This window comes from Saccopteryx bilineata, chromosome 3 (assembly GCF_036850765.1).
Source record: "Saccopteryx bilineata isolate mSacBil1 chromosome 3, mSacBil1_pri_phased_curated, whole genome shotgun sequence".
Classification (NCBI taxonomy): Eukaryota; Metazoa; Chordata; class Mammalia; order Chiroptera; family Emballonuridae; genus Saccopteryx; species Saccopteryx bilineata.
Genome location: NC_089492.1, coordinates 149,830,824 through 149,847,475, shown reverse-complemented (window position 1 = coordinate 149,847,475; position 16,652 = coordinate 149,830,824). Strand labels below are relative to the sequence as shown.

General features: G+C 49.7%; 1 protein-coding gene across 2 annotated transcripts in view; it reads left to right on the top strand.

Moving 5' to 3' along the window:
• KCNIP3 (potassium voltage-gated channel interacting protein 3) overlaps positions 1–16,652 on the top strand; it is an 80,424-nt gene that overhangs the window by 23,824 nt on the left and 39,948 nt on the right. The window contains exon 3 of one of the 2 annotated variants that reach the window (XM_066267732.1): positions 7,261–7,317. The exons of the other annotated variant lie outside the window; for it this stretch is intronic. Coding sequence (XP_066123829.1) covers positions 7,261–7,317 — 57 coding nt within the window. The remainder of the gene's footprint in view (positions 1–7,260; positions 7,318–16,652) is intronic. 2 annotated transcript variants of the gene reach the window in all.

Below are 16,652 nucleotides of genomic sequence, written 5' to 3'. Positions count from 1 at the left end.
AGACCCAGGAAAGGGGGATCGAGCTTCAGATTGAGCTGGCAGAGACCCAAGGTTACAGATGAAGTTGGGCATAGCTAGCTTGAATTTGTCATTCTTTTTTTTTTTTTTTTTTTTTCATTTTTCTGAAGCTGGAAACAGGGAGAGATAGTCATGCGCCCCACCGGGATCCACCCGGCACGCCCACGAGGGGCGACGCTCTGCCCACCAGGGGACGATGCTCTGCCCATCCTAGGTGTCGCCATGTTGCGACCAGAGCCACTCTAGCGCCTGAGGCAGAGGCCACAGAGCCATCCCCAGCGCCCGGGCCATCTTTGCTCCAATGGAGCCTTGGCTGCGGGAGGGGAAGAGAGAGACAGAGAGGAAAGCGCGGCGGAGGGGTGGAGAAGCAAATGGGCGCTTCTCCTGTGTGCCCTGGCCGGGAATCAAACCCGGGTCCTCCGCACACTAGGCCGGAATTTGTCATTCTTGATGTGTTAAAAATATCATTTTCAAGTGAAGGCAAAGATAAATGAATGGGACTACATCAGAATAAAAAGTTTTTGCTCAGCAAGAGAAACTGATATAAAAATAAACAGACAGCCAACTAAATGGGAAATGATATTTTCAAACAACAGCTCAGATAAGGGCCTAATATCCAAAATTTACAAAGAACTCATAAAACTCAACAACAAACAAACAAACAATCCCATAAAAAAATGGGAAGAGGACATGAACAGACACTTCTCCCAGGAAGAGATACAAATGGCCAACAGATATATGAAAAGATGCTCAGCTTCATTAGTTATTAGAGAAATGCAAATCAAAACTACAATGAGATACCACCTCACCCCTGTTAGATTAGCTATTATCAACAAGACGGGGAATAGCAAATGTTGGAGAGGCTGTGGAGAAAAAGGAACCCTCATTCACTGTTGGTGGGACTGTAAAGTAGTACAACCATTATGGAGGAAAGTATGGTGGTTCCTCAAAAAACTGCAAATAGAACTACCTTATGACCCAGCAATCCCTCTACTGGGTATATACCCCAAAACCTCAGAAACATTGATACGTGAAGACACATGTAGCCCCATGTTCATTGCAGCACTGTTCACAGTGGCCAAGACATGGAAACAACCAAAAAGCCCTTCAATAGAAGACTGGATAAAGAAGATGTGGCACATATACACTATGGAATACTATTCAGCCATAAGAAATGATGACATCAGATCATTTATAGCAAAATGGTGGGATCTTGATAACATTATTCGGAGTGAAATAAGTAAATCAGAAAAAAACAAGAACTACATGATTCCATACATTGGTGGAACATAAAAATGAGACTAAGAGACATGGACAAGAGTGTGGTGGTTACCAGGGGTGGGGGGAGGGAGGACATGGGAGGCAGGGAGGGAGAGAGTTAGGGAGAGGGGGAGGGGCACAGAGAACTAGATAGAGGGTGGCGGAGGACAATCTGACTTTGGGCGAGGGGTACGCAACATAATTTAATGACAAAATAACCTAGACATGTTTTCTTTGAATATATGTACCCTGATTTATTAATGTCATCCCATTACCATTAATAAAAATTTATTTAAAAAAAATTATCATTTTCCAGCAAATAGACAGTGAATGTGTGTCAAGGTTCTATTGAAGTCCTTGATGAGGGAAACAACAGAACAGCCAAGCTGATTCAGAAAGACACACAGGGAGTTATAGAGAGGGTGGAATTAAAAGGAACACTTGAGATAGGAGTGTTCAGTTAAAAATGAAACTTTGAAAGATCCAGGGCAGAGAAACCACCACCCATGGGGTTACTGTCTCTGCCAGAGAGAACAGGAAACTACTGCATCTTAGTAATTTTGCAGGCTTGTAAAATGTCTGGCCTTCGCCAGTAGTACAGCTTAGTTCTGCTCCCCTGGAGAGTCAGGTGTCCTGGGCAGGTAATAGTCAATGCCCCAGGGGAATCTAAAAGATCACATAATGCTCTTTGGGCTTTCCTTCCAAAATTTAAAAAATAATTTTAAAGAATCTCATCTTGGGTGGGGGAGGGGAGGGGCACAAAGAAAACCAGATAGAAGGTGACAGAAGACAATTTGACTTTGGGTGAGGGGTATGCAACATAATCAAAAGTCAAAATAATCTGGAGATGTTTTCTCGGAATATATGTACCCTGATTTATCAATGTCACTGCACTAAAATTAATAAAAATAAGATAAAAAAAAAAAGAATCTCATCTTGGCCCTGGTCAATTGAGTCAGTGTAGAATGTCAGCCTGGTGTGTGGATGTCCCTGGTTCAATTCCCAATCAGGGCACACAGGAGAAGCACCCATCCCTCTCTCGTTTCTCTCTCTTCTCCTCGATTGGAGCGAGTTGGCCCCGGGTGCTGACGATGGCTCAATGGCCTCTTCCTCAGGCACTAAGAAGAGCTTGGTTGCTGAGCAACAGGGGATGCCCCAGATGAGCAAAGCATGCCTCCCCTCCTCTCACTGAATAAAGAAAAAAAGAATCTCATCTTTGCCACTCATACTTGTTAAAGGTAAACTGAGGGACATTAAAACTGTCAAGAGTTTATTTGAGCAAACAATTTGAATTGAGCATTGCCAGACCAAAGGTTATTAGGAGTGTTCTAGCCACAGGAGCCAGGGGAAAGGTTTTTATACAGAAGATGTGGAAACAAAGCAAGGAAATTATTTGATTGGCTGTACCTTGAGCAGTTGCGTTATTTGGGAGTGCCTTGTTGGTTGTTTGTGATTGGCTGTTCATAAGTTTCATTTTCTCAGATTTGATTGCATTAACTCTAGCTTAGGTTTTGGTTTGCTTACATAGGCTACCATGGCATTAGAGCCACCTTGGTGGTTAATACTTAACATATTAACCACCTTGTTTAAGTACTTAAACATAGTTCTTCATGAAGCAAATTTCTTCTAACCTCTCCGAGCCTCAGTTTTCTCATCTGTAAAATGGTCATAAGAATAATGAGGTCATTAAGAAGGTTTTTGCCTGCCTGACCAAGTGGTGGCACAGTGGATAGAATGTTGACCTGGGACACAGAGAACCCAGGTTCGAAACCCCAACGTTGCCGGCTTGAACGTGGGGTGGCTGGATTGAGTGTGGGATCATAGACATGGCCCCATGGTTACCATGGTCACTAGCTTGAAGCCCGAGGTTGCTGGCTTGAGCAAGGAGTCCCTTTTTCTGCTCGAGTCCACCAGTCAAGGCACATATGAGAAAGCAGTCAATGAACAACTAAAGTGCTACAATGAAGACTTGATGCTTCATATCTCTCTCCTTGCCTGTCTGTGTCACCCTATCTGTACCTCTCTCTGTCTCTCTCAGTCGAAAGAAAAAAGAAGAAGAAGAAGAAGAAGGAGAAGGAGAAGGAGAAGGAGAAGAAGAAGAAGAAGAAGAAGAAGAAGAAGAAGAAGAAGAAGAAGAAGAAGGAAGAAGAAGAAGAAGAAGAAGAAGAAGAAGAAGAAGAAGAAGAAGAAGAAGAAGAAGGAAGAAGAAGAAGAAGAAGAAGAAGAAGAAGAAGAAGAAGAAGAAGAAGAAGAAGAAGAAGAAGAAGAAGAAGAAGAAAGAAGAAGAAGAAGAAGATGGTTATTGCCAGACACACGTGAAAATCTCTGCCTTTTACCTTCTCTACCTTTCCACCATGGAAGGCTCCTATATCCGTTTACTTTACATTGTTGTGTGACTTTGGGCAAGTTATTTGGTCTCTCTGAGACTGAGTTCCCTCACCCATGAAATGGATATAATGGAGTGTGATTTTAAGAATTCACCAGACCCTAAAGGACTAGGGCAGTATTTCCCCTAGAAGTTTCAATAGCAGGGCTGGCGATCATGGGGACTTACTGTGTGACTCTGAGCTAGGGCTTCCTCCTTCCTTTCCTTATCTATGAAATTTGAGCTGGAGAAAGCAATTTTCAAGTTCAAGTGTCAACTCTGAAGTCTGTGATTTCTCCTCTCCCCACCCTTAACCAGTCACAGGGGCCTGGGAGCTCGGGGTACATTTGTGGGTTTTGGCCCCCGTAAGAGGCCTGACTTTTGAGCCTCTGCCCACTCCTACTTCTCCCTGGCTTTTCCTTAGATGCTCTTTTCAAATCCTGAAAGACTCTGTCCTCCCACTGTTCAGAGCATCTTCCAAACCCCTCCCAGGACCTTGCTAACAAGGTAAAGTTCATTAATAACCAACCATGAGCAGCTTGACCTCCTGCCTTAGCTTTAGCCAGCAAGCTGGCGTTCTTCAGAACAATACAAAGGGCTGCTGAGGCCCCCACGCCTCTAGTGGCCTTCGCCCACACAGCCTCCCCTATTGCCTACCTCCAAATTGTCAGATAAGAATGGGTAGGAGAGGTGTGTACAAGGATGCAGGGGGAAGGTCAGCACGAAGGCTACTGTACTGACTAGAAAGGTGGGCAGGGGGAGCCCACAGAAAGGTATTTGAGAGCCACTTGCCAGACACAGGGGCCCCTTCTTTAGCTTCGATTGCCACCTTCCTGTGCCAGACCTCTTTCACAGCATAGAGGGTGTGTGTGTGTGTGTGTGTGTGTGTGTGTGTGTGTGTGTGTTGTGTGTGTGTGTCTGTTTGTGCGTGCGCGCGCCCATCCCTGACCTCTGGGGTGGAGGGGGAATTGAGGGTTTTGTTGAGCACGAGGGAGGGTCAGAAACAGCTTATGCTCTGAATGGGAAGATATGTCTTTGTGCCATGCTTGGGCTGCTCAGGGACAAGGCAGAACCTTGGTGACTGGGCAATTGGGGCTCACGGGCTAGTGAGCCAGGTGCCCATTGGCCTGGACACCCCTGTCCTGTGGCCTTCCTCCTTCCACATCTGCCAAAGGGTCTCTCTTAACAGGCATCACCCCATCTTCCCACCAGGGGGCAGCAAGAACCAACACATATGCCACCCTGGACCCTTTTCATTTTAAGTCACCACCTCTGCATTTTCTGATACCAACTATCCCCGTCCCCGCAGCTTCACACGTTTGGAGCTTAGGGACACAGGTGTCCGGTGTTTCCTGGCTGCCATCTCTCATTCAGGGCACATCGTTGTATCCTGGCTTTTGATGCCCTGAGCTAAGTCCAGGATAGTCTGGGACCCTTCCCCTAGTAGGTATACCCTCCCCTCTGCTGCCCATGAAATATCTGCCCCAGTATGGGCTACATATGCCCTGGGGAGGCAATAGTTCCTTCTCAGGTCACCCCCAGAGGCCTCAGGAGGGCGGGGTGTATCCTAGGTGTTACTCAAGGTTTTCTTTAGCTGTCTTCCTCAGGTGTGAATGAGGGGTCAGACTCTGGCAGGGGTCATGCTCACATCCTGGCTTGTGTCAGGCCTGGGTGGGGCTATAATAATATAAAACAAATGCTCCCCAAGATGGATAGATTATGCTGCTGACCACCGGTCCATATGCTGGAAGGGTCTCCAAGGTGAAATAGGGAAGGGCGGCAGTGGACCGATTATAAGTAAATTCCTTTCCAATGGTTTATATCCTCCTTCGCATTGAAATGATGTTAGAGCATAGCTATATTTTTTGTTTTTGTGCCCTTGCTTTGCAAAATAAAAGATGATACTTTTATGGCCTCTTCCAGATTTGGAGAAAATAGAAGGAGTAGATAGAAGCCTGGGGAGCACAGGTGAATACCCCTGCCCAGCTAAGGCTGGGCTGGCAGGTTAGAAAGGGACAGTAGTTGTAGTGAGAGGCAGAGGCCAGAGACAGATAGGGAGGGCAGGTGCAGGTGTCCTGGCTGGGCCTCAGGGTAACATTCTCCCCCACCTCCCTTCAGAGCAAGATATAGCCATGTTGGTAGGGGTTCCTGAGCCTGGGGCCCCACTCTGGTGGCTGTGAGCTGTTTCTCCCAGAGAATGACAAGCTGAGGACTGGGCCTGAGCCGTGACCAGAATCTGAAGACTGGGGTGGGGGTGACTGAGACTGCACAGGCCCCAGAGCAGAGTTCAACCACGAGTAGGTGAGTGAATGAATGAATGAATGAATGAATGAATGAGGAATGGAGTGAAAGGCAGAAAAGAGCAACCAAGGAAGCGGTCACTTGAGTGTACTGACCCAGCACACTCCTGCGGGAGAAGCCAGAGAAAGGCTGTGCACCACCTAAGTTTTCAGAAAGAGAAGAGAAAGAGGGCAGGAGAAGAGGTTCGTGCAGGGGATCCTCCAGCCAGGCAGGAGGTTGCTCCCCCGAAACAGAGGTGCTGCTGCAAAAGGGGAATGAAAAGCCTGGGGGGCAGATTGGTGGGGCTGATGGAGAGGGCATTGGGGTGGAAGGTGAAGGCCAAGCCGCCGTCCCCAGCACCGCCCCATCGGCCTATGACCCTGCAGGTCACTCCACCTCTATGAGCCTTGGGAGCACATCAGGTTGTAAAATGCACCAGAGGGAAGCTGGGGTTTTTGTTTTTGTTTTTTAGAGAGAGAGATAGACAGACAGACAGATAGACAGGGAAGGAGAGAGATGAGAAGCATCAACTCATAGTTGTGGCTCCTTAGATTGCTTTCTCATTGTGCCTTGACTGTGTGGCTCCAGCCGAACCAGTGACCCCTTGCTCAAGCCAGTGACTATGAGCTTTAAGCCAGCGACCTTTGGGCTCAAGCCAGGGACCATGGGGTCATGTCCAGTGGTGGGATTCAAATAATTTAACAACTGATTCTCTGCCCTAATGACCATTTTAAGTATTAAAGAAAAGATACACTGAAAGGTAGTTTATTATTTCATGCATTTAGTACTTAAATAAGAACAATAAAAGAAGTACACAAAACTAGATTGTTATGAGTTTTAAAATATAAAAAGATAAGTAATACCTGACATAAAACAATAAAACTTTTACTTAAGATATTTCCATATTGCTTCTTGATTGGCATCCTCACTTGCAATTTTTTTCACCTACGGACAGAATGAACATTCCTATGGGTGCTTAGAATGTGCTGATGTGCAGATGAACTTTATAAAAGAGTAAGGAATGTAAATTTGTGATTTCTACATGGGGCAGCTGCCCAGGCACCCACCTTATGGAGAATCCTGATTACAAGTGCCATTTTAACAACCTATTCACCAAACTTAATATTGGTTCTACCAAACAGGTGTGAACCAGCTGAATCTCACTACTGGACATGTCTCTGATCCCACACTCAAGCTGGCGACCTCAGGGTTTTGAACCTGGGTCCTTGGCATCCCAGGCCGATGCTCTAGCCTCTGCTCCACCACCTGGTCATGTAGAAGCTGCTTTTTTATCCGTTACTCCTTGTTGCCTTCCTCAGTCTCACGTGTCCCAGCAGGTCTCTCCCTGGAGGCAGCACACCCACCCAGCAAGCAGCCAGAGTACCTTCGCAAATGTAAGTCTCTCCTGACAAAATCCCCTGGTGGTGTCCCCTGCACCTTGAATAAATGCAGAGCCCCTTGGGAGGTGTCCCTACCTGATGCCTCAGTGGGAGGTTAGTGCGAGGTCCTCTCTACTCAGAGCCTCTGTGGGGCTGCTCTTCCTGCGGCTCCTTCCCCTCAAGCAGAGTTCATGTGCCCCCACCCCAGCACCTGCCCTGTGGTATCACAAGCTCAGCACAGACCAGATGGGTGATCAAACGGTATTTGACAAAGACCACTCTTTCTTCTGGGGACCCAAGCAAACTCTGCACATTGGCCCTGGAGCTTTTCTACATGTAGAGCAAACAGAAATACAGGAGGATGCTCAGCTGGTCCTGTCCTATGGACCCCAAGAGGCAGACCCTCTGCTGTCTGCCTGACACACTAGCCACACCCACCTCGGCTCTGACCATTAAGTGCCAGCTCTTGGCCCTTCACCCAGGGTCCCATCAATCCCATTGCATTTAGGGATCCCAGTTCAGTGGCTCTGAGGTCACACACACACACACACACATGCTCACTCATACATGTGCATACATATACCCTCACACACTCTCATACACACACCCAGGCACATGTGGAAGCAGGGTCATTTTTTCACTTACAGCCAATTTGTGAGGCTTCTGAGCACCTGCCAAGCCAAAATGAGGGCCATTACAGGAGAGTGACTGGAGTGGGCAGAGTGAGTTCTGTGTGTCCAGCTTGGCTAGAACCACAACACAACCCTGCCCTCGGCCAGTCCTTACACAGATCCAACCCAGTGGGCAGTTCCAGGAGCACCTGAGACTCAGGGAGCAGAGGGTTTGTCTGTCCATACACACAACACACATCTACGAAGCACCTCCTGACCAGGGCAGCCCAGCTGGAAGGAAAGAGGAGCCAGGCGGGCCTTCCCCTCCACCCTCTCCACCTTGCAGGGCCCTAGCTAACCCCTCCCCCCAACACACCTGAACACCTGCTGTGGTTGGGCCCCTGAGGCCAGGCCTGAGCTGGAGATATTTGGGACCTGCTGCCAGCCCATGCTGGATAAACCTGGGCTCTCGTGTTCTTGGCCTCTGTGGGGATGGGAGCAGAGGCAATGGTCTGAGTGCAGCTTATCCTGGCTCACCCCCACCCCTCATCTTCCCTGGGCCTGGAAAACGGATCAAATACAATGGCACTCTACCCTCCCCCAGTCCTGTGACCTTCCTCTTGGACAGACGGAGTTCTCGTGGCACAAATGGGGAAACTGAAGCCTGGAAAGAAAAGGAAAAGTGTGCAAGGCACAGGTCTTGGGACTCCTGGGACAGTGCCCTTTCCTTTGCTCCTGTTTCGGCTTCAGTGTCCCTGACAGAGACGCTGAGGGCTTTGTCCAGCCTTTTGAAGAGGGTAGTGGGTGCCCTGTGGGTGGCTGAGCTATTTCCAAGCATGAATCTCACAAGGAAAGTGGTTGAGGGAAGTCTGTGGGAGGTCAGAAGCCACCATGTGCTGGCTTGGCTGTCTGTGTGTACGTGTATATGTATGTATGCACGTATGTGTATGTGTAAGCATGCGTTTATGTGTGTGCACACACTTACCATCTGCGCATCCTCTGTGATCAATGTGGACTTCAAGACTGCCTGTAGCTGGGTGCTGGGAGGGGCCAGGTGCTGTTCTTGCCACAACAGCCTCATTCACAATCAGAGAGCCCCTAGAGATGGGACAACTGATTGACCACTGGGGTAGCCTGCGCTGTGCAGACCCTAGAGCCAGGATCGTGGGGTAGAGGGGCTGCTGGGTGGAATGTGCCCTGGCAGAGGAGTAGACAAGCTGGACATTCTTATGGCTGTGCCCTTTGCCAACCCTTAGGCATGTCAGCTGGTGGTAGGGGCTGAGCACCACTTAGTGGTTATGGAAAGAAGAGGGGTATCATGGAGGAGAAGGCAGAGGGGTTCTAAATATAAGTCAGGGATTCCTAGAAAGGGTGGAAGAGACCTAGATTGTAGTTCTGGCTCTGCCACTTACCAGCTATGTGGCCCTGGGCAAGTCACTTCACCTATCTGAGCCTGTTTCCTTATCTATGAGGAGGGGACTAACAGAACTCTCCTCTCCAGCTGCTGCCCGGATAAAATAAGATGCAGCACTTAGCCCAGGAGTGTCCAGCACCCAGTAGGTAGGTACACAGTCAATGTTCAGGTTCAAGGCTGAGCCTCACACTGGCCAGCTCATGCTGATGGGGCTCCTATTGAGAGCACTCATATCTGAGGCTTAACTTGGTCCTGCATTCTACCTGAGCAAGGTCTGGGGTAAAACTAGAACCCCAGGTCCCTGCCCCAGGTAGGCCTCACCTCCCTCCTCCTGAACCTAGGTCAACAGAACCCAAATTTGCTGAATGCCACCCTGGGCATACTCTCTGCATTGAGGTGGACGTTACCACCTCATTTTATAGGTGAGTCCTGAGGTCTAGGGAAGTTGAGCAGCTGCCCAGGTGACCAAGCTAGGAGGTCCGCATGGCATCTGACAGCAGAGCCTGTTCCCTCAGGGAACTTATATCACAGGACCCTCTCACCCCTAGTTGTACACCGCACAGGCCTGGCTGCCAATGGAGACATAGCAGGGGCTGAGGCTGCATCCCCCTGGGCAGCTGACAGGGGTCTGTTGGGCATGGCCCTCTGTTAAGTATGCACTGCTGTACACGTTCACAGAAACTGAGTAAAATATTCACAGCCATTATGGCAATTGATTGGTTTGATCCCACACTGCTGGGCAAGCCCTGCTTACTCATGCTTTCTTAAAAAACAGCCTCTGCTCTCACGTGGCTTTAATAATTCAGCTCCTATCTCCAAAGCAAACCTGAAAATGCCAGCTCAGGGCCTTGGCCTTTCTCTGGTCCTCCCATCCTCCCTGCTGAGGCCCTCACCCCACTCCTGCTTTGGACCCAGGCCTCCCTGCCCAACTGTAACCAGTTCCGGGAGGGCTTGGCCCCGGGGGTTCTGGTGTTTCTCACAGCAGCAGGAGGAGCAGTAGGGCCTGGAATAATTGAGTTGCAGGGCTGAGGGGGGAGGAGGTAGGGGCAGGAGGTCTGGCAGCTTCTCCCCAGGGAGCCCTGCAGTGTTGAAGAATGGGAAGTGAGAAGTGAGCACGTGGAGGCATCCCGAGGTGACAGGAGAGGCCCATCCTGAATGGGTCCCTAGGTAGGTCCAAGGTCTAGGCCAGAAATTGCTCCTGTCATGAGCTGGGAAGTGGGGTGGGACCAAGTATTACAGGTCTCCTGGGTACAGGGTTCCTGTGCTGGGATGTCAGTGTTGCTGGCACCCTCTGGGGGCCATCTTCATATGGGGGTGGTCTCTGGGACTGCCCAGACCAGAGGTCACTAATGGCACCACTCTGAGCCCCACTTCCCTTCTTCCTTGGGCTCACCCCAAGTGACCAGGGGCGTGGGGAAGAGTCCCCTGTGCCTCCCAGTGGAGCACCTGCCCAGTGAAATCCTCAAGGCTGTGTAGACCAGGCTGACAGAGACAGACACCATGGCAGCAAGGAGGGAACCAGGCCGAGAGCATCCAATGGCACCTTTACTCAACAAGTAGTGGAATCTGTCCATAAGGTGCTTCTCTGGGCCCTGGGGACACAGCAGGGAACTGGGCAGATCAAAACCTCTCTGAAGTATACAGGCTATAAAATGAGGTGGATAAATAAATGATAAGGATATTAGAAAGGGCTGAAGAAATTACCCAGAGTGGGGGAGACGGGTGGGGACACTTAGAGAAAGGTTTGGAGGAAATGTGTGACATTTGAATAAAGACCTAAGGAGTGAGGGGAAATGAGTCAAAGGAATGCTTTCCTGGCAGAAGTAGGTGAGCTGGCATGTCTAGGGGACTGGGAGGTGCCCCATGTGGAGAGGCTCAGAGAGGGCACAGCAGAGAAGGGCCTGGGGGCCCCATCGGGGCCTTGGCTGCTCATGGGGGTGAGGCAGAACTCTGGGGTTTGAATGGAGCATGGCCAGGAGCTGCCTGCTGTATGAGTTGGCCCTCCTCTGGCTGCTGGTTGGGCATAAGCCTCAGGGCCAAGAAGATGGTGGGATCCTTGAGGACACTCCAGGCTGGGGCGGGTAGTAAGAAGCACGAAGGTTCTGGAGGCATTTTGAAAGCGGAGCTGAAAGGAATTGGTGATGGATGGAAAATAGGGTGTAAGAGAAAGAGAGAAGTTGAGGATAACGATAGGACAGGATTTTGTCCTGAGCACCTAGAGGTCCAAGCGGTTCCTCAGTGTGGCGGAGGCCACAGAGGAGCAGCCCTGGCGTGGAACAGGGGAGCTCAGCTGTAGCAGGTTAGGTTTGAGACATTTGATGACATCCTAGTGAAGATTTAAGCTGGCAGCTGGAGAGAGAAAATTTAGAGTCATTAGCACATAGGATTTAAAGCCAAAAAACTAGACAGAAGTGGTCGGGGCCGGGTCAGGCATGCACACCAATGTTTAAAGATCTTACTCTTGCACTTACGCCCTGAGCTTGGCCCCTGATGTCTGAAGTTTTCCATAGTTTATTCTATCCAGAAAGGTGCTTATCCATGTTCCAGAAAGTGACCTTCATCTTGTCTAACATTGGTTGGGCGAGGGTTCCCAGCACTTCTCATGCACAGTGATCTGGAGGTAGGTCCCTGGCTCAGCCCAGCTACAGAGATCCTTCTCAGATCCTTTGACAGTGAGCGACCCGTGTCCGGAGTGGAGAGGCTGTGACACACAGGTCTGGTTGGCAGCCTCTAGTAGCCAAGTGTGAAAGAAGCCATTTGAGAAGAGGCTGACATGCAGAGTGGGGGTGCGAGAAGTGAGAACACGGTTTGAGCTCATGTTTCTGGTCATTTCTGTTCCCTTCTCTTCCTGTGGTTTGGTTCAAGGGATAATAAATCCCTCTACCTGAGCAAATTCGGCCGGGGTCCCTAAAATAGCACCTCAGCAGTCAGATAGAGAGAGGGGTGTTTGGACAGGAAACCAGTGGGGCCCAGCACACACTCAACATGTGGTAGGAGATTGGGCCAAGGCTGTGCACAACCGCTTCCAGCTCTCCTACGGATTACAGAAAAAAACAGCCAGAAAAAAATGAAGAAGGGGTGCCCTCAGGAGGCCAGAAATCATGAAGGACCCTCAACACACAGAGAGTCAGGGTCTCACACCAAAGGAGGAAGCTGCAGTGCCGAAGCTTTCAGACTTGGGGAGTGATGGAAGGGAACAGGAGGGGTGTGGAAATGGGCGTCCTGGGCTGAGAGGCTGCCCCACTGTCCGTCTGTGCATGCCGGTGCCCATTGCAGACCAGAGCTAATACTCTTTTCTATATTTTCATATCTTTATTTTTTTGTATATGTAACTTGATAAACATTTTAGACTAGAGTCTAGCTCACTAATTGGCCTTTTAGGGTGATGATTCTGCTATTCAACCCATCAATGGAATTTTTACATTTCAGCAATTATACTTTTTTTTTTTTTTTTTTTTTTTCATTTTTCTGAAGCTGGAAACGGGGAGAGACAGTCAGACAGACTCCCGCATGCGCCCGACCGGGATCCACCCGGCTCGCCCACCAGGGGCGACGCTCTGCCCACCAGGGGGCGATGCTCTGCCCATCCTGGGCGTCGCCATGTTGCGACCAGAGCCACTCTAGCACCTGAGGTAGAGGCCACAGAGCCATCCCCAGCGCCCGGGCCATCTTTGCTCCAATGGAGCCTTGGCTGCGGGAGGGGAAGAGAGAGACAGAGAGGAAAGCGCGGCGGAGGGGTGGAGAAGCAAATGGGCGCTTCTCCTGTGTGCCCTGGCCGGGAATCGAACCCGGGTCCTCCGCACGCTAGGCCGACGCTCTACCGCTGAGCCAACCGGCCAGGGCTGCAATTATACTTTCTAAAAGGAGTTGCAGGAAGCAGGTATTGAGAGAACAGAGCATAGGAAATAGTCATGGATGGGAAAATTGTATCATTTCATTCAATCTTCTCAGCCATGCAGTAAGGGAGTCACCCCTGATACCGGAGAAACCCAAGAAGAAGATGAATGGGAATTTGCCAGAGCCCCACAGCCAGGAGGATCTTCTCCGGGTCTGCCTGACTCCAAGCTGGGGTCATGCTAACTAAAACAAGCTGGGCAATTCCTAAAAGTTCCTGTGGCAGGACAATGTTTTGCCAAGCATGGGCTGTGGGATGTTAATATGTGTTATGTGAAAAGGGATTTTGTGGTGAAATACCTTTAAGAAGTGCTGGTCAGATGAGGTTCAGTGAATTCATGCACTCTATACATCTTGAAGACAAGATGGTAAGAGCCTCCTAGCTTTAGAATTGGTCAGATGTGGGTCCTCAGCTCTCTTGGCCACTTCTTTTTGTGACATTTGGGAACACTTTTCACCCCTCTGGGTCTTGATTTTCTCATCAGTTCAACAGGAATCATAATTACATCCCTGGCTGTCTTCCAGGTTTCCGGGACCCGAGGATATGACAGACATGAAACTGCTTATAACATGTAAGAGTGTACAAACATGAAACATCCTGCCTCGTGTGGGTTCTGTCACTAGGTCCCTGTCTACTTGCTGCTTCAGGCTCTGACAGGCAGCTGTACAGACTCAACTTTTCATACATGACTTAGAGATGTGGACTGCAGACTGATTTTTGGTGTACGTGTGAGTGACAAGAGACCCAAATGCTCACTTCAGGGAAGTCCTGGGCAGCACCGTGTACCTGTCTTGCATCCTGGACCCTTAGGTACAGCACAGGGCAGCCAGAGGTCCGACCTTCTTGCTGCTGGGGTGGGGAGTAGAGCTGTGAGTGCTTCTCCTGCCCCTTCAAGCCATTGCCAGGCTTTAAATCTGTTCAAGCCTGAGGAAAGAGCGTGAGGAAGGGCTAAAGAAGGAGTCTTGGCCAAGGAATTGAGAGGCTGGTCTCTGGTCCCCACTGTGCCACTGTGTGACCTCTGGCTGGGTCTCACTTGTGTCATCTGTGAGACAGGTGGGAGGAAATAACTGTAGCCTCTCTCACCCTTAATATGGTTATGCTGCAGCTAGAGCAGTCCTTTCTTCAAGAAAGAAAAAAACAAAAGTTGCATTAGAATAAAATCTGAACTCTCAGATTGACCTCTGGGCCTTGTTCCCCCAACACCCTTCCCCAGCTCTATGGTCCATTATGCTGGTTCACATTCAGTCCCTGCGCACCCCATCCCTACTCACACCATGTCACCCTTTGCTGTCCTGGAGCTACATAGCCTGGTCCCTCTGCCCCAAAATCCTCCTCACACCTTCTCTGTCTTCAGATCAGGGTGGGAAATGCACAGGCTCCCTCTGGTCTTGAGTCTGGAGCAGCGGGAGCTCCATGTTTCTTCTATCATAGTCTCTGCTGTCATCACAGCTCTTCACTGCCTATCACCCTCTCTAGAATGCAGCTCCTTGAGGCCAGAGTCCTGTCTGACACATTAGTGCTGTGTCTGCCAGGCACAGAGCAGACACTCAGAATATGTGTCAACTGAGTGAATGCATGAATGAGCTTAGCCCTCTTCTAAGTCATAATCTTCTATCACTGTGGACTGAAGAAAGACTCCAAAGTCATATTCCCTCCTCTGGGTCTGCCTGCCGGGCAGGCCTCACAAGTACCTGCCCTGGGCAGACCTAGCCGTCTAGGAAGGGATGTACTGGGTGTTTCCAAGCAGCTTTTTAGCACAGATGCTCAGATTAGAAACCCAGTGCTTCTAGAAAGTGGTAAGTGGGGTGAATCTTGTAGCCTGTGTTCTCTGCAGTTGTGAATGGGGATGTTAATAGGGGTGTTGTGAGCATTAAATGATATTATGCCTGCAAGTGCTCAGGAGAGTGGCTGGCTTTGAGTACGCACTCAGTAAATGAAGCTTCTGCTATTATTATTATTATTATTATTATTATTATTATTATTCTAAACTGGTCCCCTTGTTTTAGTGAGCTCAGGGGCAGTATGGACTCGCTGAGGCCCCCAGCCTATGGGGAGTGAAAGTGGGACCCAGATCCAAGACTTCCAGCTGATAGGTCAGGATTCTGCTTCTCCTCCTCTGTTTTCCATCTCAGATCCCAAGGCCTTGATCTCCAAGTCATTCACCCACATCCAGCTGAGGCAGGGCATCTGTAACACCCCCCCCCTCCAGCTGCCAGAGGCCACCATGGAGGCTGGAATTCTGGCACCAGCCATCCAGGATGGAAATTCCCCAAGACACCCTGGGCCCTCTGCTGGAGTTCAAACAAAGAAATGCTTATGTCCAGACAACTTCACAGATAAGTAGCAAGACAGGGACTTGAGAGCACTTAGCATTAGTGTCATAAAGCATAAGGATTGATGATCCTGTGTGCCTGGGGTGACTGCCAGGGACACAAGCAAGCTCTAAGTTGCCAGCAGTACTTCCTGTGGATCTGTGCAAGGGCCCCAGCCTGGATTCAGTGGGGTATTAATATAACATGACCCCAGTTCACGTGTGCATGGAGCCCCCAGTGTACAGAGCACTTCCACATGCACGGGTGCCCCTGATTCTCACAACACCACCATGAGGGACAGGTCAGGGCTGAAGGAATGTTTGCCCCACTTCTGAGATGAGGAAACTGAGGCTGAATGGGGCAAGAAGTAACATAGTTTAGGTGACACAGTCCTGGACCTCCTGACTCATCATTACTCAGTCCTCTTGCAACACAGAGAGGTGGGAAAGCTAAGTTCTGCCAAGAAACATAAATTTATCCAAAGGAACTTGCGAACCAACATGAGGGACATTGTGCAAACCCTAAGCATCTGAAGTGAAGTTGCTGCAGAGTCATGGTCGGCGTTCTTGGGACTTGTCGTTCTGGGGCTGGTCGGTTCCTCTGGACTGGAGCTGAGTGGATGGAAGAAGGGACCTAAGAAGAGCGGGAAAGTGCTCCACGTGAGAGAGGGGTTAGGAATATGCCGTCATAGGGAAGCAGGGTGAAGGGCTCTGAGGACAAGGGGCCCTCAAGGGTCCCTCCATGTACCACCTGAAAACCCCTGGAATAATAGATGGGGATTTGAACATGTCCTGTGTGGGGATGGAGGCACGAGTGATCCCTTCCTCCTGACCAAGGGGGGAATCAAACAGTGGCTAGACAGTCCAAAGAGAACGTTCCCATTAGTAGGCAGTGAGGGGTCCACTGCCACAGTGACACCTGGAGACAGGTCCACATGGTCTGTAGCTCAGTCCTCTTATGGTTTCCCAGCCTTTCCAGACTATAAGAACTATGTGAACCAGTTTACATTGTGAAAACTTCCAAGAGGGGAGAGGGAGGGCATGCTAGAACTAACAGGAGGGAGGAGGTCAGGGAAGAGACCTCTGCAGAAATAACAGTAGCTGAGACCCAAAGGATGA